The 25,594-nt window shown below is 43.7% G+C and overlaps 1 protein-coding gene across 1 annotated transcript in view; it reads right to left on the reverse strand.

Annotated features, from left to right (window-relative positions):
- The window catches only part of WDFY3 (WD repeat and FYVE domain containing 3), a 5,086,165-nt gene that overhangs the window by 3,210,559 nt on the left and 1,850,012 nt on the right, over positions 1-25,594 (reverse strand). The window contains exon 12 of the mRNA XM_044059488.1: positions 24,846-25,303. Coding sequence (XP_043915423.1) covers positions 24,846-25,303 — 458 coding nt within the window. The remainder of the gene's footprint in view (positions 1-24,845; positions 25,304-25,594) is intronic.

A 25,594-nucleotide genomic window follows, 5' to 3' on the forward strand; every position in this document is an offset into this window, starting at 1 on the left:
AACAGTTATTAGAAACTATTAATTTTCTTATGTGTAATCTGGCTACAAGGATTATGAGAATCATAAACGCCATGAGCCATAGAGTCCTGAGAATTTCTCTTGCTGAAATCTGAAACTCCTAAAAGAAATCCAGGAAAACTCCCAAAAAGAGATGCATTTTCTTTTGCGAGAGGAATGTCTTTTATAAGGAGGAGTGCAGAAGACATCCTAGAAAGACAACTTGTTGAGAAGGGATCAGATATGACTTGTGACTGTCGTTCAGAAAGCCTACATTTAATGGAAATTTTCTTGCTCGTGCAAGGGACTCGACACCTGGAAAGAAAGTCTGCTAAGATAAAGAAGTCATCTAAATAAGGAAAAGTACATATACCCTGCAATCTGCAATGGGCCACAACTTGAGCACTCAGTAAACACCATTAAAGCAGTAGATAATCCAAAAGGCAATACAGAGAACTGATAATGTGACCCACACACGGAAAATTTTAGAAACACTCTGACCTATGTGAAAATGGGAAGACAATAAACATCTTTCAAATCTAAAGTTACCAAAAAGTCTGAATGAGGGATAAGAGGGAGCATATGCTTCAGGGTCAACATTCTGAACTATGGAACTTTGACAAATTGGTTGAGAACAAAGATTTAGCACTGGTTTCACAAAAACTCATTCTTTTGTACCAGAAATATTCTGTAATAAAATATTTTGCCCTGCACAGACAGTAGCACTGGCTATATGATCCCCCTGGTTGAGTATTTGCTTGATAACAGAAGGAAACAATGTTGTCTGACTGGGGAAGGGGGATTCCTAGAAAAAGAGGAAGGTTATCTCAGTACCACTGACATCCTTCCTGTACCACTCTCACAATCTTTTGTCAAAGTGGGAAATGAACAGCCTGAATGTTAGAGAAATTTAAAGCAGTGGCAGGAATGGAAGTGGGTAAGGAATGCTGTACTAGTCATTCACTACTGGTAGACTGTCTTTTTTGTAGGGCCTTCTTGCAATGTTTTCTTAAAACTCTGCTTGCAGAGGGCTGTTGAGTTTGTTCTGCTTTTTAAAAAAAAAAAAAAAGGATTTTGAGGCCTTAGAAAAGGATGGCTAAAAATCTTTGTAACTTCATGAATAAGTTTTCTTATTTCATCAAATTGTTTGAGGACTTAGGAAGCAGAAGCCCCAAAAGTATACCCTTGTTGATAAGAGAATTTAAGATTTTAGATTTTACATATTTACAAAAACTCCAAGTGTGAACTTGAGCAATGACAGCAGCAGTGGCAGCTGCTCTGGAAACTAGGTCAGCACACTCATAAATATTTTTAGAAAACATGTTTAGTAACCTGAGAAAAAGTAGAAATAGCAGAATTGAAATACAATTAAAACAAACTAGAAAATGTCATGGCAAAGATGTAAGACCAAAAAATAAAAATAAAAATACAATGCCACGAATTACAGCACTTCCTATAATCACCACAGCACCAGGTGAATTAAATGTCTACTTCATTAAAATAGTTAACCACTTTTGTTCATACAGAATTTCATGAAGTTCTGTATGAACAAAAGTGCTTAACTACTTTAATAAAAGTGGATATTTAATTTTCCAGGTGCTGTGGTGATTACAGGAAGTGCTGTAATTCACAGAATTCAAATACAACCTATATTCTGCAGATGGTACACAGTCAAAATCAGGAAACATATTTCAACATAAAAACCTGATAGTTATGAATTCTGAAGGCTAATACTGTGGAAGAACAAATTCATTTACCAAATCTATCAAAAGCATTCCCATCTTTATCTGAAGGAGATTAGCATTTACTGGATGCCTGTCAGTAGCTGGGTTAGAATTAGAAAAAGCTGCAGAATCAAATCTGGGATGAGAATACAAATACTTGTAAGACACAGGGACTTTGTAAAGTCTGTCATCTTTTTTAGGGATTGGATGTTGAGAGTCTGGCTGGACACACGCTACTTCAACTACATCCTCCATGGCTGGCAATAGAGGAGGGACTGGTGTACATCCACATGGACTACATCATAACATTACCTTAGATAAGCAGGAATATCCACTTGCTCCCCATGAAAAGTACAGTTGTGTACCTACCATAAATGTAGATGTTCGAGTGTATTCATTGTTGCAGTCATTACAATTGGGTTATCCTGCTGGCAGGCTACCTGCAGTCGGCCTGAATTCCAAAGTCTAGGCCCGGCGTCGGTTGCTGTCACCTCCTCCCTGACGTCAGTGCGCCAGGGGTATAAAAGATGCAGCCGATGCCATTTTCTTCAGCTTTTCTTGCCCCAGATGTCAGGTGCCCCCAAAAGGGTAGGCTAAAAATATGTCAATAAAGCATACATGCACCAAAGTAAATTATTCTTTCCTCTACCAGCAAATACACCACATAGGTTGTATAGAATAGAGAAGCACAGATAAGTTCCAGCAAAGATAAGGGGGATGGTGGGTGGGTAACCTGGACTGCAACAGTGAATACACTCGAACATCTACATTTATGGTAGGTACACAACTGTACTATGTTCATCGTGTTTCACTGTTGCAGTCATTACAATTGGGTTGAATCCCAAAGCTAAGGTTGGGAGGCTGGAGCTAAATAGGATTAGGAGCGGCTATGAGGCCCTGCAGAACTGCAGTGGCAAAGCCTGCCCTGGATTTAGAGTAGAGTGGTAAGTGATAGTGCTTTGTAAAAGTGTGCACTGAGCTCCAGGTTGCAGCCTCTAAAATGCCTTTGGTTGGTACTCCTCTGAGGAAGGCTGCTGAAGTGGCTGCTGCTGCTCTGGTTGAATGTGGCCTAATGGCCTTAGGCACTGATTTGCCATGTTGTGAATAGCAGAAATGAATGCAGTGGCCTATCCACTTTGAAATAGTTTGCTTTGAGATAGCCTTTCCTTGTAATCCTGCAGCATATGCCACTAGTAATTGCTCAGTCTTTCTGAGAGCTTTGGTTCTGTCCAGGCAGAAGCGCAGCTGTCTATATATGTCCAAAGAATGCAAAAGTCTCTCACCCTTATTCTGTGGGTTTGGATAAAAAGAAGGTAAGTGAATAGTTTGGTTAAGGGCCACAATGGAAACTACCTTAGGCATAAATGTTGGGTTTGTCCTCAGAGAAACCCTATCTGGATGGAAAATGATAAAAAAGGTTCCACAGCCATGAGTGCCTGTAGCTCTGAGACTCATCTTACAGAGGTTATTGCTAGGAGCAGAGCTGTTTTCCAAGATAAAAATTTTATATCAGCTGTAGTGGCTGGTTCAAAAGGAGGCAGGGTGAGTTTTTCCAAGACATAATTGAGGTCCCATGCAGGTATTGGTGATCTCCTTGGAGGCCTTAAGTTTTTGGCTCCTCTGAGGTACTGCCTTAGTAAAGGATGAGAAAAAACAGGTGGCTCTGTATTGTAATGAGCTGAAATGGCAGAGGCATGAATCTTAACTGATGACAAGGATAGGCCTTTGTCCAGCATCTCAGTTAAGTATTGCAAAATCTGAGGAATATCTGGTACAATCGTGTCAATTCCTTGTGCCTGGTTCAAAGCATAGAATCTCTTCCATTTTTCAGCATAAGATTTTCTGGTACTAGGCCTCCTGGCCTCCAAAATAACATCCATCACCGTTTTAGAAAGAGGGGTGTTTTGAATGACTAAATTATCCGCCATGCTGCCAGATTTAAGGTCTTGAGATGGCTGTGCAGGATCTGGCTGCTTTGTTGGGACAGTAAGTGAGGAATTTGAGGTAAAGTCCAGGCTGGGCATTGAGACAGGTTCCTTAGGATTGGGTACCAGTGCTGGCGGGGCCAATCTGGAGCAGTCAGTATCATTTCTGGCTTCTCTTGTCTGACCTTTAGGAGTACCTTGGGGAGGAGGGGCAGTGGAGGAAAGGCATGTACTGTTAAGTTTTTCCAGCTGAAAGATAGAGCATCCACGTTCCATGCTTGCTTGTGATAAGTCCTTGTGCAGAATCTCTGTAGTTGGCAGTTGTGAGGGGAGGCAAATATTTCTATGTCCGGGCATTCCCATTTCCTTGTTATTATGCTGAATATTTGCGGATCCAATTTCCACTCGTGGGGATCCATGAGGTTTCTGCTTAGTTCGTCTGCCAGAGTATTTATCTTTCCAGGCAGGAATTGTGCCTGCAGATGTACTTGGTAAGTCAATGCTGTGTCCCACAAAGTCATGGCTAGTCTGCAAAGGGGATAGGAATTAGTGCCTCCCTGCTTGTTTATGTACCACAAGACTGCGGTATTGTCCGTTTTTATCAGTAGTTGTCTGGGATGGAGTTGGTCCTTGAAGGCTGTCAGGGCATTCTGAACAGCTAGCATCTCTTTTTGATTGATATGTAGATGCATTTGGCTTGCGGACCATGTGCCCTGAATACATCTTCCTGCCATGTGGGCCCGCCAAGCATAATCTGATGCATCTGTTGTTAATGTTTGCCTGGCTGTGGGTAAAGTGAATGGCTGTCCCTTGTTGTGGTGACAGGCCCTTGCCCACCATCAAAACTCCTGTTGCAGGCAGGGAATGAGGATAATTATTGTTTCCAGGCTGTGACAATGATGAGTCCAAACACTTTTTAGATACCATTGAAGTTTCCTCATATGCAGTCTTGCATATGGAATTAGCAGAATGCAGGATGCCATGAAGCCCAGAGCCTGCAGAATTTTTCTTGCAGATCACTGGGCCTTTGTTGCCAACAGTTTGAAATAAGTAGTCAGTTACCTTTGTTTGTCTGGCATGAGATAAGCCATCAGGGCAGTTGTATTTAAGCTTGCACCCAGGAATATTATCTCTTGAGAGGGTACAAGTTTTGATTTATTTTCGTTTACCGTGTACCCTAGGCATGCTAGTAATCTTTTTACAAACGCCAGATGCTGTAATAGAAGGTCCTTGTTCTCTGCTTGAATGAGGCAGTCATCCAAGTAAGGATATATTTGTATTCCTCTTTGTCTGCAAAATGCAATTACTGGAGCCAGGCATTTTGTGAAGACCCTGGGTGCAGTAGACAAGCCAAAGGGCAGTGCAGAGAATTGGTAATGCATTGAGTCAGCTATGAATCTGAGGTATCGTCTGCATGATTGTCTGATTGGGACATGCAGGTATGCCTCTTTTAGGTCTAAAGTCACAAGCCAAGTCTTCTTGCCCAGCATGGGCAGAAGCTGCTGCAGAGTCAACATTTTGAATTTTGGAATATCCAGATATGTGTTTAGAATAAATAGGTCCAGTATTGGTCTCCAGGCTTTGTCCTTTCTGGGCACCAAAAACAGTCTTGACTAAAATCCTTGTCCCTGCTCTTGCTCTGGTACTTGCTGAATGGCCCTCATGTCCATGAGGCATGACATTTGCTTTTGTGCCTCTGCCCATTGATTTTTTGGCAGGTCTGGCAAACCGTGTGCCCTTGACAGGGTATGAAAGTGAAACTTGTAGCCTTGTGACACTATGTTCAAGACCCATTTGTCCTGGGTTATTATGTGCCAATTTTGATGAAAAAGTGCTAGTTTTCCCCCTAAAGGTGCTGCCAGAAGATAAGTGCTTGGCACAGGCAGGGGGAAGTCATTGGGACTGTTTCCTGTAAGGCTGTGATTTGTCTTCTCCGCTTTTGGAGGTAGAAGCACCCCATTGTTTAGCCCTGTATGTGCCTTGGGGCTGGGACCTGCCTCTAGGGCATCTGTATCTGCCCCTTTGTGGCCTGTCTGACACTGGAAAGGACCAATTCTTTGTAGGCCAGTGTCTGCTAAATCTTGGAGGCTGTACCTGTAAGAAATCCTTGACTGTTTGCATAGATTTTGCTTTGTCCTCCATTTTCTTCAACACCTCCTCTGCTTTAACACCAAACAAGGTATCATGCTGTAATGGAGCATCTAATAATTTTGCTTTAACATGATCAGGCAGATTCTGTTCCTTTAACCAAGCATGCCTCCTGATGACAGAACCCGTAACAGCGGCCCTGCAGGAGGCCACCAGAGAATCAAAACCACATTGCAAAGTATGCTTTCCAACTTTGCACATTCAGAATTTATCAACATTTTCTGTTTAAGCAGTGACATAATATACTGCTGATATTTAAGCATATGAAACTGACAATTTAAAGCCCTTATAGCCAAGGTAGAAGAGGTGTAAATCTTTTTTCCCCATCTGTCCAGTGCCCTAGAATCCATGACTGAGGGGGTAGGGTTTTTTGCAGTGGAAGCTTGACCCCTTTGGGACCCTGAGAGATAGTTTCTGGGTCAGAAGCAGGGTTTTTAAAAAGAAATTTATGTGAATCAGGAACCCTGTAGTATCTCTGTCTGGCTTAACAGGAGCCAGAGGCAAGGAGTCAGGAGTCAGACTGGACTCTAAAAAAAACATTATCTACAATGTCTAATACAGGAGGAATAGCAAGGGGCCTGTGTTGAGGCAGTAAAAGGAAGTCTCTGAGCCTTTTCTTAGATTCTGAAAAATCTTGGCTCTCCCAGTGAAAATGCTCCCTCATGGTATGCAGAGTTTCCCCAAAAGAATAATCCTCAGGAGGAGAGTTTGAAGGGATAGATTCTTCAGCATCAGAATCCTCATAGGGAGGAAGAGAGTATCCCTGATCAGAAGAGGACTCAGATGAAATGGAAACCTGATCTGAAGATTCATATTCTGTCTCTTGCCTAGGCCTCTTATCAGGAGGGGGATGGGAACCCCTGATCAAAGTGATTAGGTCTTCGGCCATTTTGAGCATCTGTTTTTTAGGCATGGAGGCCTGTCCATGGGGCTGCTGTACTTGTTTCTTTGTCTTTAAAGGTGCTTTCGTCTTTGCCTTTGAAGCTGAAGTCGTTGTTACATATAATTGTGTTGGCCTGAAAACACCCTCAGAAGCCGATGCCTGCTCAGTGGCTCCGGACTGATCTGAGGGAATAGTTTTCGAGGTTCCAATACCTTGAGTTTCCAGCGGCCTAGTCAGCTCCACGTGGGAGTCGGTAGTGGCCTGTCGCTCTAAAGTAGCGGGCGTCAGGGGCTGCAAAAGCGCCTCACTGAGAACCAGCGAACCGGCGACTGGCTTAGAAGAAGCCTCGCCATCAGTTTTGGACCTCGGATGCTTGCCTTTTCTTTTTCCTTGCGTTTCTTGTGAATTGCGGTAGTCGGATGGCTATATGACGACATTGTGTAATTAAATCTTCTGCCAAAATAGTGAAATGCAAAATCGTACCGACGCTTAATAGTGCGTTGGTTAAATCTAGCACAGAACCTACAATTAGCAATTCGTGGTCAGGGCCTAGGCAAGGAATACAGTAGGAATAAAGTCCTTATGAGGTATTTGCTTCCCACAAGAAATACAATTATTAACTTTTTCTGACATCGGTCTGGAGCAAGAAAAAAGTTTCCCCAATGGGGTACTTAGCTTTAGATGAAGACTTCGGATCTGCAATTCGAACACGAAAATCTCAGGAGTCGGCCGACCGGCACTTGCAAACTGCTTTTGCTTCGGGCACCGCGCGGCAAGAAAAACTGAAGAAAATGGCGTCCGCTGCATCTTTTATACCCCTGGCGCAGTGACGTCAGGGAGGAGGTGACAGCAACTGACGCCGGACCTAGACTTTGGAATTCAGGCCGACTGCGGGTAGCCTGCCAGCAGGATAACCCAATTGTAATGACTGAAACAGTGAAACACGATGAACATCATAAAAGTTTAATGAGTAGACTCTATAAAGTGCTTCATAACTTAAATTTAAGGGGAAAATTAAAAAAAAAATTTGAGGCAAAACTAGGCAAGAGATGTACAAATGAATGATAAGGAATATGTCAATTGCCCAGATTTCACATCAAAATCAAAGATTTCAAATTTTCGCATGAAAGCACCTACACAAATAGTTTTACACTGCAGAAAGAATAAACCAAATGTTTCTTCAAGCAGACCAAGAATGTTGGAGATGTACGATACAAATAAAGGGCAACTGTGAACACACCTCCTTGGCATGTAAAAAATCTCTTCCATTTGAGCACATAAGATTTTCTGGTATTGGGTTTCCTGGCCTCTTGCAGGACCCTAAGTACGTTCTCAAAAAACTGGTGTCAGAAAGCAATCAAAACCCTATGACCCAAACTGTCAGTTGAAGAGTGGATAGATGAGGGTGAAGGAGAGATCCTCTGTCCTGTGACAGAAGATCTGTGTGGTGAAGTAACTTGTGATGATTGCTCCTGGCCAGATGGAATAAGAGGGGGAACCAATGCTGTCTGGGCCAAAAGGTAGTCACTAATCAGATTTTTGGAGAGTCCTCTCACTTTTGTGAAGGGCCTATAGAAGAAGAGGATGGGGAGGAAAGGCACACAGATAAATTCCCTTCCATTAGAAAGACATGTTGTAAACTTTCCAATCTGAAGGACTTGGAACTCTGGAAAAGAACCAAGGAAGTTGTCTGCTCAGAAGGAGGCAAAGAGATCCATTTGAGGAATACCTCACCAATGAACTATGTCCAGAAACATATTTCTGTGAAGCACCTAATCGTTAGGCTGTGAAGTGGACCTGCAGAGGAAAACTGTCACAATACTGCACTCCCAAGGTATATAGACTGCCTGTAGGGTCACCTGCAGATTGATGGATATTTCCCATGTTTGAAGGGCTAATCTGCAAAGAAGTTAAGACCTTATATGCCCCCTTGTTTACTGGTGTACCACATGACTGTGGTGTCATCTGTATAAACTTTTAAAGTACCTGGCACCTAGACTGAGTGGAAAGCTTGAAGGACCAAAATGACAGCCCTCATTTCCTTGAAGTTGATTTGATCCACACTCTGCTGAGGGGACAAAATGCTCTGCATCTTCAGGGTGCTTGAAGCAGCTCCTCACCCCAGCTCTAAAGTGTCCATGAAGAGTTCCTAGGACAGCTGGAGTTTGGAAAGGAGCATCTGGATTGAGAGACATCTGCTGAAGTCACCAGTGAAATTCCGGTCTGAGACAAGGGAGCAGAGGAACTAGACAATTTAGCGGGTGGCAGTGTTGATCTTGGGTATCAATGAAACTTCCTCATATGAAGCCTGCCCCAGGAAAGCATGGGGTTGGTAGAAGCCACGGACCCCAGAGCACTGAGTAACTTCCTGACCAGAAGACAGGACAGGGGAAGCAGGTAAAGAAAATAATTCTTGAGGGATAAAACCTTGAACCCAAGAAGAGAGGCTAGCATTGAAACAGTTTGGATCCTGAGATGGACTCAATATTGACTTCTGAAGGTTGACCATGATCCCTAGGCTGTGCAACAGAAGCTGGGTAAAATGAAGATCTCGCACCAGCCTGGATTGGGATGGGGTCTGCAATAAGAGGTTGTCCATACAGAGAAATATCCGAATGCCCTGAAGCCTGCAAAAGGTGACTACTGGAGCTAGGCATTTGGTGAATACCCCTGGGGCTGATGAAATCACAATGAGTAAAGCACAGAACTGAAAATAAGAGGAAGAAATAGAGAAAAGCAAACAATTCCTGAATAGAGGGATGACAGAAATTGCGTAACAGCATCCTTAGATTCATGGAAACTAAAAAGGCCTGGGGAAGCAACACAGGAAAGTGTGTGTACGTGAAAAGAAAGCATTAAGAAGGATGGCACTATGAGCGAAAGACCCAGGACAGGTCTCCAGGATCCCTCTTCCTGGGAACACCAGAAACATCTTAGAATAAAACCCTAAATGCCATTTCGGCCCGTGGAACCAGCTGAATGGTACACTGATCAAAAAGACCCTTTAATACCCCTGGAAAATAAGGAAGGTGTTCTGCCAGCTGTTGAGGGATACCAGAGGAGGAAGGGTTTTCCAGTCCATAAAATAACCCTGTCAGATAATGGACAGAACCCAAGTATCTGTGGTGACCTTTTGCAAACTGACAGACATAGGGAAAGCCGGAGGGACATGGGAACTTGGCCGGGAGGAATGGATGGCAGAAAGTCAGACAGCTGCAGACTTGCAGGAAAGGACGGCTTTTGGAGCCTAGATGTTTGAGTAGGCATATCAGAAAAAAACACACCAGGGAGTCTTCATACCCTTAGAAGACTGTCCCAGCAGTCTATGCAAAAATGCAATTTTACTAGGAGAGCTCCTCTGAAACTTGAGAATCGGTGAGACAAACATGTACTTCAAATCTTTTATGAACTTACCTTGATCGTGCAAGGTCTTAAAAAGCTGTGCCACAGCAGTGCCAAACAAATTTAGGTTACCCAAGGGGGCATCCAGAAGTTTTGCTTTGATATCATCTGTCAAGGCTTGAAGGTGAAGCCAGAAATAGTGTCTCATCACAGAGCCAAAGGCAGCAGCCCAGAGGAGGCATCAGCTGCACCACAGTTGCATTTTACAGAGTGACAGGCATCTTGAGAAGTGGACCTAGTAAGGAGAAAGTACAGTTTTGTACCTACCATAAATGTAGATGTTGGAGTGCTAATACAGCTGCAGTCATAACAGATGGGTTCTCCTGTCCATCAGGGGGTCCTCTCGGCCGAATTCCAAAGTCTAGGTCCGGCATCGGTTGTCGTCGCTTCTTCCCTGACGTCAGTGCGACAGGGGTATAAAGGAACCAGCCGACGCCATTTTCTTCAGTTTTTCTTGCCCCAGATGTCAGGTAGAAGGAAGGCAATAATAAATTTGTGTGATAATGCAGTGCTATATAATCAAAATACAGTAGTTGCAAGCAAATACATCATAAATGAAAACCCCAATCAGGTTGTATGCGGATGTGTTAGCCTATAGGCCTGTCCCAAGAGGGGAAGGAGGCATTTATGGTAGGTACAAAACTGTACTATGTTCATCGTGCATACAGCTGCAGTCATAACAGATGGGTAGAATCCCAAAGCCAAGAAAGGGGTGGTAGGCACTAGTTGGAACTAGGAGGAGCCAAAATGCCCTGCAAGACTGCAGTGGCAAACCCTGCTCTAGATTTGGAGTATAATGGTAGGTTGTAGTGCTTGGAGAAGGTATGCACAGAACTCCAAGTGGCTGCTTCCAAAATATCCTTGTTAGGAACTCCTCTGAGGAAGGCTGCAGAGGTGGCTGTGGCCCTGGTGGAATGAGTTCTAATGCCTGTAGGAACAGTTTTGCCATGAAAGGAATAGCAAAAGCGTATGCAGTGGGCTATCCATTTTGAAATTGTCTGTTTGGAAACTGACTTCCCTTGAGCTCGCCACAAAGAGCTGTTCTGATTTTCTGAAAGGCTTTGTTCTGTCCAAATAAAAACGCAGCTGTCTGTGGATGTCCAAGGAATGTAGTAATCTCTCCCCTTTGTTTTGAGGATTAGGATAAAAAGTAGGTAAATGTATGGCCTGATTTAAAGCTACCCTGGATACCACTTTAGGCAAAAGGTGTTGGTTCGTAAGGAAACTCTGTCCTGATGGAAGATGATAAAGGCTGGACAGCCATGAGAGCCTGTAGTTCTGAAACTCAACAGACGAGCTGAGGTGATAGCCAGAAGGAAAGCTGTTTTCCAGGACAAATATTGCAAATCTGATGAGGCAGCTGGAGGCAAGGTAAATTTTTCCAGAATGAAATTAAGATCCCAAGCAGGTATTGGTTGTTTCCTTGGAGGCCTTAAATTCTTAGCCCCTCTGAGGAACTGTCTTAAGAGAGGGTGAGAGAATAAAGGTGGATCAGTGTTATATTCTGCAGAAATGGCTGAGGCATGTATTTTGATGGAGGAGAAAGAAAGTCCACTGCTTAGCAGTTCAGCCAAATATTGTAGTATTTGAGGTAAATTCAGTTTTCCAGGATCCTGGCCCTTTCTCATTCCAGACACAAAATTCCATTTTGTGAGTAGCTTTTTCTAGTTGATGGCCTTCTGGCCTCCAAAATGACATCCTGCACCTCCTTGGAGAGTAGGGCCTGTTGAGATGCTAAGGAATCTTCCATGCTGCTAGATTGAGTGTTTTATCTGGCTGTGAAGAGTTTTGAAACTGTGCTGAGTCAGAAGAAGAGGCATTAGAGGCAGGGTCCATGGTGGCAGGCTCCTCAGGAGTGGGTACCAGTGTTGCCTTGGCCAGTCCGGAGCAATGAGAATCATCTTTGGTCTGTCTGCTTTGGTCTTTAATAGAACTTTGGGCAGCAGAGGAAGGCATAAACTGTCATTGATGTCCAACTGAAGGAAAGAGCGTCCACTCTCCAGGCCTTTGGATGGAAGATCCTTGAGCAGAATTTTGTCAATTGATGATTCTTGTGGGAGGCAAAGAGATCTATGTCTGGCATTCCCCATTCTTGGTTTATTTCTGTAAAACGTTTGGATGCAATATCCATTATCTGTCATATTCCTGCTTAGGTTGTGCCAGCGTGTTTACCTTGCCTGGCAAGTACTGTGCTTGTAGTTCCATTTAAGTCCATGGCCATGTTCCAAAGTGACATGGCCAGTCTGCATAGGGGTAAGAATGTGTTCCTCCCTGTTTGTTTATGTACCACATAACTGTGGTGTTGTCCGTTCTTATCAATAATTGACCTGGTTGTAGAAGGTCCTTGAAAGCTATAATAGCATTTATTACTGCTAGCATTTCTTTTGATTGATGTGAAGGTGCTTTTCTTTTGGGACCATTTGCCCTGAATGCACCGATCTGTCATGTGCCCCCAGGCGTAGTCCGAGGCATCTGTTGTGATAACTTGATTTGCTTGAGGCTTGCTGAATGGAAGACCTGTGTTTGTTTGAGATGCCTGAGCCCACCACAGAAATTCCTTTTGCAGACATGGAATTAGTGGTATTATTGTTTCCAAACTGTGGCTGTGTTGAGACCATATGTTTTCAGGTACCATCATGTGCAGCTTTGCACATGGGATTAGTAAGATGCAAGATGCCATGAATCCCAGAGCCTGCAGGATTTTCCTTGCAGTCAGCCTGGTGCAATTTGCTAGTGTTCTGAAGTATTGTATTAGTTGCCCCTGCTTCTCTGGCATGAGGTAGGCCATCTGGGTGTTTGTGTCCAAATTGGCACCCAGGAAAATTATCTTCCGAGAAGGTATTAGCCTTGACTTCTTTTTGTTGACTGTGTATCCCAGAGATTTCAATAACATTAATACATAAGCCAGATGTTTCAGAAGAATGTGCTTGCTGTCCGCTTGGATCAGGCAGTCGTCCAAATAGGGTATATTTGTATCCCTTGAAGTCTGCAGTAGGCAATTACTGATGCCAGGCATTTCGTGAATACTCCGGGCGCAGTAGATAAGCCAAAGGGCAATGCAGAGAATTGATAATGGGTTGAACCTGCAAGAAATCTGAGGTACCTTCTGCAATTTTGTCTGATTGGGACATGCAGGTATGCCTCCTTGAGGTCCAATGTTACCGTAGCTGTATTTAGAGCACAACCAAAAGCTGTTTGCTGAATTTCCTGTTTGCACTTAATTTTAAATCGTTTTTTTCTTAAAACTTGCATATTTTCTGTCCTTGACCTAGCACTCTTGTGTGAGGTCATTTACTGCACTGTTATAACTTGATATTACTTGTGAACCTCTGCTATCTCTGTAAAAAACCAAAACAAAAAAAAAATTCTTGCTTTTCTCCCACTTTTCTGAGAGTTAAAAAAGTTCAGTTACAGGCTTGCTGTTCCTGAACTGTTTGAAAGTTTCTGTGAGGCCATTTTTGCTTGGGCTGAAGGAGGGTCTCTGTGTTCATCAGTGGCAGTGACTAACATTGAGCAGCTTCCCCCCGCCCCCGAGAAGTGGTTACTGACTTGAAACTGTAGTTTTATTGGCCACTAGGGGTCATTTCCATAACTCTTTCATCTTACTCTCTTAAAACCTAGTTGCCAGGTTTGAGCGCCTTTTCAGGCTTGTTGGCTGTTGGTGAAGCACCCTCCAAGAGGAAAAGCTGAGAGAAGAAGGAGCCACTTTTGAGATTTTAAGTATTTTTCTCTGTTTATTTGCTAAGTTTTTCTGCATAGCTGCCTAGCTTGAGCATTTTCTGGCTTGTTAAACTTGATTTCTGTATTAGTAGCTGTATTTAGAGCACAACCAAAAGCTGTTTGCTGAATTTCCTGTTTGCACTTAATTTTAAATTGTTTTTTTTTAAAACTTGCATATTTTCTGTCCTTGACCTAGCACTCTTGTGCATTTACTGCACTGTTATAACTTGATATTACTTGTGAACCTCTGCTATCTCTGTAAAAAACAAAAAAAAAAATCTTGCTTTTTCCCCACTTTTCTGAGAGTTAAAAGTTCAGTTACAGGCTTGCTGTTCCTGAACTGTTTGAAAGTTTCTGTGAGGCCATTTTGGCTGAAGGAGGGTCTCTGTGTTCATCAGTGGCAGTGACTAACATTGAGCAGCTTCCCTGCCCCCCGGAGAGGTGGTTACTGACTTGAAACTGTAGTTTTATTGGCCACTAGGGGTCATTTCCATAACTCCTTCATCTTCCTCTCTTAAAACCTAGTTGCCTCGTGGTTTGAGCGTCTTTTCAGGCTTGTTGGCTGTTGGTGAAGCACCCTCCAAGAGGAAAAAACGCGGAGAGAAGAAGGGAGCCACTTTTGAGATTTTAAGTATTTTTTCTCTGTTTATTTGCTAAGTTTTTCTGCATAGCTGCCTAGCTTGAGCATTTTCTGGCTTGTTAAACTTGATTTCTGTATTAGTAGCTGTATTTAGAGCACAACCAAAAGCTGTTTGCTGAATTTCCTGTTTGCACTTAATTTTAAATCGTTTTTTCTTAAAACTTGCATATTTTCTGTCCTTGACCTAGCACTCTTGTGTGGGGTCATTTACTGCACTGTTATAACTTGATATTACTTGTGAACCTCTGCTATCTCTGTAAAAAAAAAACAAAAAAAAAAAATCTTGCTTTTTTCCCACTTTTCTGAGAGTTAAAAAAGTTCAGTTACAGGCTTGCTGTTCCTGAACTGTTTGAAAGTTTCTGTGAGGCCATTTTTGCTTGGGCTGAAGGAGGGTCTCTGTGTTCATCAGTGGCAGTGACTAACATTGAGCAGCTTTCCTGCCCCCCCGGAGAGGTGGTTACTGACTTGAAACTGTAGTTTTATTGGCCACTAGGGGTCATTTCCATAACTCCTTCATCTTCCTCTCTTAAACCTAGTTGCCTCGTGGTTTGAGCTTTCAGGCTTGTTGGCTGTTGGTGAAGCACCCTCCAAGAGGAAAAACGCTGAGAGAAGAAGGAGCCACTTTTGAGATTTTAAGTATTTTTCTGTTTATTTGCTAAGTTTTTCTGCATAGCTGCCTAGCTTGAGCATTTTCTGGCTTGTTAAACTTGATTTCTGTATTAGTAGCTGTATTTAGAGCACAACCAAAGTTGTTTGCTGAATTTCCTCTTTGCACTTAATTTCAAATCGCTTTTTGCTTAAAACTTGCATATTTTCTGTCCTTGACCTAGCACTCTTGTGTGGGGTCATTTACTGCACTGTTATAACTTGATATTACTTGTGAACCTCTGCTATCTCTGTAAAAACAAAAAAAAAAAATCTTGCTTTTTTCCCACTTTTCTGAGAGTTAAAAAAGTTCAGTTACAGGCTTGCTGTTCCTGAACTGTTTGAAAGTTTCTGTGAGGCCATTTTTGCTTGGGCTGAAGGAGGGTCTCTGTGTTCATCAGTGGCAGTGACTAACATTGAGCAGCTTCCTGCCCCGGAGAGGTGGTTACTGACTTGAAACTGTAGTTTTATTGGCCACTAGGGTCATTTCCATAACTCCTTCATCTTCCTCTCTTAAAACCTAGTTGCCCTCGTGGTTTGCTTTTCAGGCTTGTTGGCTGTTGGTGAAGCACCAAGAGCGCTGAGAGAAGAAGGGAGCCACTTTTGAGATTTTAAGTATTTTTCTCTGTTTATTTGCTAAGTTTTTCTGCATAGCTGCCTAGCTTGAGCATTTTCTGGCTTGTTAAACTTGATTTCTGTATTAGTAGCTGTATTTAGAGCACAACCAAAAGCTGTTTGCTGAATTTCCTGTTTGCACTTAATTTTAAATCGTTTTTCTTAAAACTTGCATATTTTCTGTCCTTGACCTAGCACTCTTGTGTGGGGTCATTTACTGCACTGTTATAACTTGATATTACTTGTGAACCTCTGCTATCTCTGTAAAAAAACAAAAACAAAAAAAAATCTTGCTTTTTTCCCACTTTTCTGAGAGTTAAAGTTCAGTTACAGGCTTGCTGTTCCTGAACTGTTTGAAAGTTTCTGTGAGGCCATTTTTGCTTGGGCTGAAGGAGGGTCTCTGTGTTCATCAGTGGCAGTGACTAACATTGAGCAGCTTCCCTGCCCCCCGGAGAGGTGGTTACTGACTTGAAACTGTAGTTTTATTGGCCACTAGGGGTCATTTCCATTACTCCTTCATTTGTCCTCAGAGGAGTGGTTTAAGGCAGTAACTTGTAGTTTATTGGCCATTTTGGGTCATTTCCTGTCTTTTCCAGCCCCTGCTATAAAGCACGCTTAGCGCTGCATAGCCGCGATTTAGCCCGATTTAGCTGAGAGTTGCTACCGTTGCACGCTAGGGCAGCAGGGGTTAAGCAGGTTTAAACTATTCGGGCTACCTAAAGTCCACTCTTCAAATTTTCCCTTAAAACTACCTTCCTCGAACTATACTACTGATCAAATCAGCTTATCCTATAATTAAAAGATCATCTCTACTTGACTCCAAGTAGACTATTCTCTATCTGTTAAATGTAGCACTTGCTCCTACAGTACTTATTACCTTGATACGGCACTCTTGTCATAGATAGTACCCCAAAAGGCAACCCCCATTTCTCGGTCACCCACGCCCCCGAATCTTTTAAAGTTTTTTGTCTATTCCTTCTAGCAGGACGAGGGATCAGTTGCTAGTGTCCTCTCCTGCTCAGCTGGTTAACCTGGGAATATTGAGGCAATGTTACAATTGCCTCATGTACACAGAAAACCCTCTCCTCCTCCCACAAAACACAAATACATGCGAGAGATGCAACTATACGGCCAAACTGGAGGCTGAGCTCTTCAACATAGGACTGGCAAGACCAGTCAGGAGGAGAAGGTTACCACACACACTATAGACCCAGTCTCACATAGTACCATTACAACCTCAAATCATACACATAAACACACAAAGACATACTGAGGCTCTGATCAAAAATCTACCAAAACAGCAGAGGCCACCAAAGCAGACACCCAAACAACCACCACCTCAGAACACAACACCTGCAACACATAGACCTCACAGTCAGAGTGTCAAACAGTCACAGCCCAAACACAATGCCAGACACACTAGTCATTGGTGACTCCATAGTCAGACACACTGACGTCCCACTCACCAGACTGAGTAAGGAGAAGGTCACAGTAAGCTGCCTGTCGGGCTAGAATCCCACCATAACGCAAGCACTCAGGTCTCTCAACAGCAGGTACAAGTATGACTCAGTCATTGTCCACGCTGGTGTAAACGACCTGAGACGACTACATAAAAGAGACATTGAGGAGCTCTCTGATTATGTAGCCCAGGCAGGTATGACCCTGACCTTGAGCAGTATCCTACCTTCACCAAGAATGATGCCACAATACAGAGATAAGATGATCAGCTTTAACAATTGGCTTAAACACTGGTGTCATTCAAAGGGGATCCAGTGTCTGTCTGCCTGGGATGACATGCTGGACAAGCCAAGAGGCGGCAACGGCTTGCACCTGTCACCCTGGGATTCCGGATATTGGCAAAGGCTCTTGCCACCCCATAGTGCCTTTTTAGGCAAGGCTCAAATTCTAAACCTACCACCCTAGAACACAAAAAGGAAAAAACTAAGGGTAATGCTGCTCAATGCCAGAAGTCTAAATCTCAAAATGCACGCACTCGAGGCCCTTCTCAGTATGGAGAACATCAATGTCTGTGCTGTGACAGAAACCTGGTTCAAGGCTCCTGAGAGCACCCCAGCTATCAGGTTTTACCTCATATCATGCTCCGCCCCAAAATCCGGACAATACCAAGAAAGGGGGTATCCATATTCATCAAGGACACCCACACCTCAAGACTGGTGGCAACGCACGATGCATCGGAGACCATCCAGGTGCAATTAACCATAGGCAAGACTGCTCTGCAAATTGTAGCATGTTACAGGCCACCCTCACAAACTCAGGAACCTCACATGGCCTTCCTGAAAACACTAGAGGATAAATGTATCACCAAACACCATCATACTAGGTGACTTCAATTACCCTAATATAGACTGGGAACACTACTCAAGCCCAAACACCCTAGCCCAAAAGTTCCTGGAATTCATAAACTCAAATGCCATGGAACAACTAGTCACCATCCCACAACAGGAGATAACATACTTGATCTCATCATCACAAACATGGGAGCACAATGTTCAACACCGAGGTGTACCCCTCACTGGTGAGATCAGACCACAACTAATCTCGCTGGAGGTCCTCATCCCACCCCACCTGAAATAAAAAGACCACAGTAAAGAACTTCTCAAAAGCCGACTTCACACTTCTAAAGACTAGTGTGGTCTCCTTTAAGGCCCCGAGAGCGGCGGAAAACAGTACTCAAGCCGCTGAATCACTTACAAATGCCTTCTACCAGCACCTGCAGGACTGCATGGATAAGGCAATCCCAAGCAAAACAAAGACTCTTTGTACCAAAGGCAAGCGTCCAGTCTGGTGGACCCCAGCCATAAACAAACTCTACAACAAAAGGAGGAAGCTACTACAAGATAGAGCAAAATCCTTAAAAGGTAAGACACCCTTGATCACTATAAGTAAAAACTAAGAGCTCTCATAAAATCATCCAAAGCAAATTTGAGAGAAAATAGCTAAAGACTCAAAAGACAATCATAAGGCCTTCTTTAGCTAAGAAACCTGGGAGGAAACTCCCAGATATGCTCAGAGCTAGTTCAAAATGATGTGAAGATTACTGATCCTACAGACATTGCCAACATACTGGCTGACAGGTTCAGTGCAAACTTCTCCCTCCCCAAAAGGAGAGATATCTATACCAAACGATTGCAGCCCCCAAACATCTCCAGCGCCCAAGTGAGAACTGCTCTCTCCAAAGCAAAAACACAGCATCCATGGGACCTGATGGTGTCCCCGGCTGTGTGCTCCATGAACTCAATGAGGAATTAAACCCACAGCTAGGACAGCTGTTTAATCAAAGTCTTACCTCTGGATAGTGGCGCACTGTAACTGTGATACCACTTCACAAAGGCGGTGCCTCCACCGACCCTGGAAATTACCGCCCATTAGCTTGACAAGCCTTATCTGCAAAGCCATGGAGAGGATCATAATGGACCTCATAAATAAAGACATAGGGAATTTGCAGACTTTGGATCCAACCCAGTTTGGCTTTGTCAAAGGCAGATCATGCCTTTTAAACTTGGTTGACTTTAAACAGTCACCAAAGCCATTGATGAGGGAAAGGCAGTCCATACAGCCTACCTCGATCTGGCTAAGGCCGATACAATACCCCACTCGGTATCATTGAAAAACTCATCAGCTTAAATGTCAACCCATACATCACAAGATGGGTTGCAAACTGGCTGAGTGACAGAACCCACAGGGTCAGAGTTGCTGGCGCCATGTCAGACTCAAAGCCTGTCACAAGTGGTGTCCCACAGGGCTCAGTCCTGGGCCCACTCTTGTTTGGCATCTACTTTTCAAGTACAAGCAAACACAGGAGGGTTATGGCTGACAAAGTTTGCAGATGACTGCAAACTGGGCCATAGTAGAAAACACATCTGATACAGATATCCTTCAGAAGGGTCTCACAGAAACGGATAACTGGTGCCAGAGAAAGTTAAATGCCAAAAATGCATAGTCATAAAACAAGGTTACCCCTAGCTACCAAATAGGTGGCAATCCACTGAGCACAGAAGAAGTTATCAGGGACCTGGGGACCCAGGTTGATAGTAGTCTGTCATTCGACACCCATGTAGCTAAAGTAGTTAGGAAGACCTTCTACATTGCCCACCTTATCATGAAGGGATTCTCATCTAGATCAAGGGAGGTCATAGTCTCCCTTTACTCATCACTCATCAGACCAATGATTGAGTACAATGCCCCATTCGAATGTATCTGACCCGACACTTGCAGCAGCTGGAGAGGCCACAAAAGTTCCTCACCAAAAGGATAAAGGGTCTCAAAATCTGTCCTATGCTGCCCGACTGAAAGAACTCCAGCTCTATTCGCTCAGAGGTGACCTTTGCCTAACATACAAGGCCATGTCAAACCCAGATTTGATGAATATGCTTCACCTCAAAAATCTAGATCCATCAGAGCCACAAGGGCGGAGACTTAAACCTTGACACGGCTATTAATAGGACGTGCTGGAGGATAGATTCATCACCCAAAGACTCCTATGCTGTGGAACAAAATCCCACATGTGAGGCAGAGCACGCTGGCCTTGTTCAAGAGAAATCTTGACCAATGGATGGGAGATCACAGATATACCCCAGGGATAACCTCAGTGTCACTGCTCGACAGAGGCACAGCAAAATAATGGGTATAGTTCCCCATACTAAAGGGGTGCGATGGGCTAGGCTTGTAAATGCCCTCGGGCAGATAGCCTAGTATGAACCTATGAACCTATGGGAAGAAGTTGCTGTAGAGTGAGCATCTTGAATTTTGGTACGAGTAGAAATGTGTTTAGGATGGATAGGTCCAAAATAGGTCTCCAATCTTTTCCCTTCCTTGGCACCAGAAATAGCCTGGAATAAAAACCTTGACCTTGTTCGTGCGTAGGTACCTCTTGAATAGCTTTCATGTTTATGAGATCTGCAATTTGTTTTTGTGCCTCTGCCCTTTGACTGTGTGGCAGGTTTGGCATGCCTCTCATTTTTGGAAGGGTGTGAAAATGAAATTTGTAGCCTCTGTTTATAATGTCCAAGATCCATTTGCCCTTTGTGACAACATGCCAATTTTTTGAAAATAATGCCAGCTTTCCTCCTAAGGGGGCTGCCGTTTGAAACCTGGCTGGCATGCAAAGGGGAAAGTCATTGGGTTTGCTTTCTGAAAGATTGCGAGTTGTCCTCACCACCTCTTTGTGTAGGGGCTTGCCATTGTCTGCCTCTATACGATCCTTGGGATTGTCCTCTGCTCCTTGGGTGCCTGTATCTACCTCTTTGGGGTCTGTCTGTGGCAGGAAAGGACCAGTTTTTGGAAGGCCAATTTCTACTAAAACGTGGGGATTGAACCTGTAGAAATTCTTTCACTGTTTGCATTGATTTAGCCTTTTCCTCCATTTTCCTTAATACCTCCTCAGCATTAGCATCAAATAGTACATCCTTTTGAAGTGGGGCGTCTAGTAATTTAGCTTTGACATGATCAGGCAAGGCTTGTTCCTTGAGCCAGGCATGCCTACGTATGACTGATCCTGTAACAGCAGCTCTACATGAGGCCTCTAGAGCATCAAAACCACATTGTAAGGTATGCTTACCCACTTGTTCTGCACTATGCATCAAATCCTGCAACTCCTTCAAGTCTGGTTGTTCAGGTTGTGACATTTTACTCTTCAATTCTGATAACAAAAACTGTTGGTATTTTAGCATATGAAACTGACAGTTTAAGGCCCTCATGGATAAGGTAGCCGAGGTATATACCTTTTTTCCCCACCTTTCTAAAGATCTGGAATCTCTCTCAGAGGGCAATGAATTTTTGGCAATGGAGGCCTTAACTCCCTTGGGGCCCTGTGAGATGGTTTCTGGGTCAGCAGCATGGCTTTTGTAAAGAAATTGGTGTGAGTCAGGAACCCTGTAGTACCTGTCAGGCTTAACTGGTGCTGGGGGTAGAGAGTCCGGGTTAAGGCAGGCCTCCGAGTAAACATCATCTAGGATGTCCACGACAGGAGGTATAGCCAAAGGCCTATGCTGAGGTAACAAGAGAAATTCCCAGAGCCTTTTCTTGGAATCTGAATAATCCTGGCCTTCCCAGTGGAAGTGTTCCCTTAAAGTATGCAAAGTTTCCCCAAATGAGTAATCCTCAGGGGGGGATACAGAAGGGATGGACTCCTCCACATCAGAGTCTTCAAAAGGGGAGTAAGAATGTTCCTCATCATCAGAGTGCTCTGAAATAATGGAGCCCTGGTCAGAGGAGGGGGAATCTTCCTCCACTCTGGGCCTTTTGTCCGGTGGGGGCTGAGAACCTCTGATTAGAGTAATTAAATCCTCAGCCATTTTAAGCATCTGTTTCTTAGGCATGGGGCCTGTAGATGGACCCTGTGTAGCTGGTCTCTTAGGGTGCAAGGATGCTTTAGACTTTGTGAAAGCATTGATGGAGAAAGAAGAGGAAGGTCTGAAGACACCTTGAGTGGAGGTGGACCTGTCCACATTCTGAGTTTCAACGCCAAGAGTGGCTATCTGTAGTCGGGTGTGGGCCGAGGAGCCTGCGACCACAGGAGACACCGTCAAAGAAGTGTCGCGGTAATCAGGGGCTGCATAGGCGCCTCACTGAGAACCGGACCACGTGTAGTCGGCTTTGGCGTGGTGTCGGTAGAGGCGGACCTCGTGTCGGTCCTTGTCTTTGCTTTTTAGACAAAACGAGTCGGAGTATCCGGCGACATAGTATAGTTAAATGCTTTCCCAAAATACTGCTGGGCGAAGCTTAATAGTGCGTTTGTTGAATGTAGCACAAAAGCGACAGACCAACACGCCCTGGACTGGTCCTAAACAAGGTATACAGAGGGAATGGAAATCCTTATGCGGTATTTGCTTCCGACAAGAAATACAATTATTAACTTTGTCTGACATCGGTCTGAGGCAAGAAAAGTTAAGAAGACTTGGTTTCCAAATTTCGTAATTTCAGGAGCTGGCGAACTGCTTCTGCCGGGCACCGCTGCAAGAAAGACTGAAGAAAATGGCATCGGCTGGTTCCTTTATACCCCTGTCGCACTGAAGTCAGGGAAGAAGCGACGACAACCGACGCCGGACCTAGACTTTGGAATTCGGCCGACCGAGGACCCGCCTGATGGCAGGAGAACCCATCTGTTATGACTGCAGCTGTATGCACGATGAACATCAGAGGCCCTACCCTCAACGTCAGGCATATCAGAAACAATCGTCCCAATCTGGGAAAGAAGAGGCAAAATGTACCTTGTCATATGGGTCTGGTAATTGACAGCCCTAACGGCTAAAGTGGTAGAAGGGTATACTTTCTTACCAATCCTCTCCATAGCTCTCTTGCCTTATCCGAGGGAAGGAGCTTGAAAGAGGGCAACAGCCTAGAAGGCTTATCTTTTGACACAGAAATCACTGCTGATCAGATGAAGGATACTTGTACAAGACACTTCAGGCATCCTGCACCTTTGTAGAACATGCCACGTTTCTTTGAAGCTGGTAGTTGGGATTCTGGTGCCAGGGAAGCAGCAGAAAAAGTATCCAATAGAGCAGCCAACACAGTTGGGACAGGGGAAGGTTAAGGACAGTGCATCTGTAACAACTCATAATACCTTTTCTGGATGTCTGATATCTGGGAGCAATCCCATTTGAAATGCTTAACCATACGGAGGACTGCGTCCTCAAAGGAAAGTTCCTCCAAAAGATAATCAGGACTGACAGACTCCTCCTCCTCCTCCAACCCACAGTCTAAAGAAGGCAACTGAGAGGAGCTGGCTAATGAGCCAGCAACAGAGTCAAAATCCTCATCTGAGGACTCAGGGTCCCTTGCCCATTTGGTGGCAGAGGACCAAAAAGGTGCAGGAACTGAAACCCAAGACATCGAGGCACTAAGCAAGCCCTGAGTGAAGTACTACTATTCTCTCTGTGGATCCTTGGTAGCTGACACCACATGTTTAGACTTCTGTCATTTATTTAAGAGGACATCTACCCTAACAAAATGGGATGGTTCTGCCCCTTGCCAGGATTCAATCAAGATACTCGGCACCTCTTCCCTAACAAAGATCTGAAGAATCCCTTTAGGCCCCTTGGAGATAATCAGCCATGGTTCCCTGTCAACGTTCTCAGCAGACTTTTGTAAGACCTCCAAGGATGTAAAAGAAACAGGTTCTGTGCCAGCCTTACAATAATGTGGCATCAGATTCTAAGGCCTGGGAGGTAGCCTCAGGAGCAAACAATGGCATGGTGGCTTCTGCTCACAAAGATGTGCTAAATGCTAAAGGGTAGCACTAAAGGTTTTGGCAGAAAGACTCTAGACATGGAGCTGCAAGGGCACCTCACTGACACCAGCATCTTTGAGCATAGGAGAATGGTCACATTCTAAGACAACATCATCTGCTTCCCTGTAATCTTTTCTGCTTTAGGAGATTTTCCGCAGCTGACTTTTTTCTCTGCAAGTAATCAGAGAAAGTGCTGGTGGATGCTATGGCAGGCCAAGCTCTGATGCATATCAGTTTTAGCAACACAAATTCCTGGATGAGATCTACTCTGTGATTTATGGTACTTCAGTTAAATGAGGCATACTCGGGACAAATGAGCATTGTCCTGCACTGGACCTAGGTCAAAATAAAAGAAACCTCTACAGTGTTTACTTCCTGCACCTAAGCCAGTTATTCATCTTGTTAAATGACTCTGCAACATCAGTGGCAAAAAAGAAATACAGTAATAGAAAAAGATAAGTACTACTCCCTAATGGAGCACTTATCTGAGAATTTTAGCTTAGACTAGTCAAACTGATAAACTGATAACACACTTGGAGACTGGAGATGCTCGTTGAACTATGACTAAAAAGATACTATTATGATGTCCTGATGGTATGGGAGGGAGTCCACCAGGTCTGAAGGAGGAAGAGTAAACAGCACTGGAAGTCAAGCCATCCATCAGGCTTCTACCAGCAGAAATCTCAAGTGTCAGCATTACAGCACTGAATTACAAACAACTTTATAAGGCTGCTTAGTATGTTTACTTTACAATAGATGACTTGTTAGCGTGACAATTTTTTGATTTTTCAAAATTTTGTTTACAGACTTCCAAACAAAGACATGCAGAATGGAGTTTCTAGAGCAATACAACTTTAATAACAATGACAAAAACAGAAAAAAGAATAGTACATACCTGTCAAAAGAATCTGTAGCCATTTTGTAAAGGTAAATGAAAATCTTACTACAGTGCCTCAATGTGACTGACACACTATCCATTCCTACACAGTCCTCCTCCAGCAATCTTTGAAAAGGCTGAGAATTTGAAGGAAGGACATTAGATTGGCTCAGCTGCCGACAGTTTGAGAAACAACCAAGCAATCGCAGAGCATCTGCCAGTTTTTCATACTGGACCTCTGTCTTGAAAAAATGTGAGTTGGCAGGCTCATAACGCATCGCTGCAGTCAGTGTAGCAATCACAGTAAACAACAGTTCAAAAATCTGATTCTGGTTCACTTTTTCCCAGTCATTTTTCAGAGGGGAACACAGTGAGCTCTCCATCGCCACCAGCAACGATGTCACATAAACAAATCCTCCAACCTTCCTAAACACAGTCCTTGTTCGATGACTTTCTTTTAATACTGCCAGCAAAGCCTGTTCAAACATACATGAAAAAATGTAACTTTTGCAATACAAAACCAAAACATTTTATAAAAATTAATCAAGAAATTTACAATTACAAATGCCGACATCCTGTCACAGATATAATGGCTATTTAAGCAGTAAGTCAGAAACTAAGAAAGCAAAGCTGTGTGGGGCAATCATGTCAACAAGAGTAGAATGGCCTCCTTCCTGCCAGTCTCAAGTGCCACTAATTACAACATGGCTTAATGCCAACTTTGCTTGGACTTCACAGGTCGTTTTCACTAGCAATTTATTTACTCA

Source organism: Protopterus annectens, chromosome 17.part0, assembly GCF_019279795.1.
Source record: "Protopterus annectens isolate FY-2018-M chromosome 17.part0, PAN1.0, whole genome shotgun sequence".
NCBI lineage: Eukaryota > Metazoa > Chordata > Ceratodontiformes > Protopteridae > Protopterus > Protopterus annectens.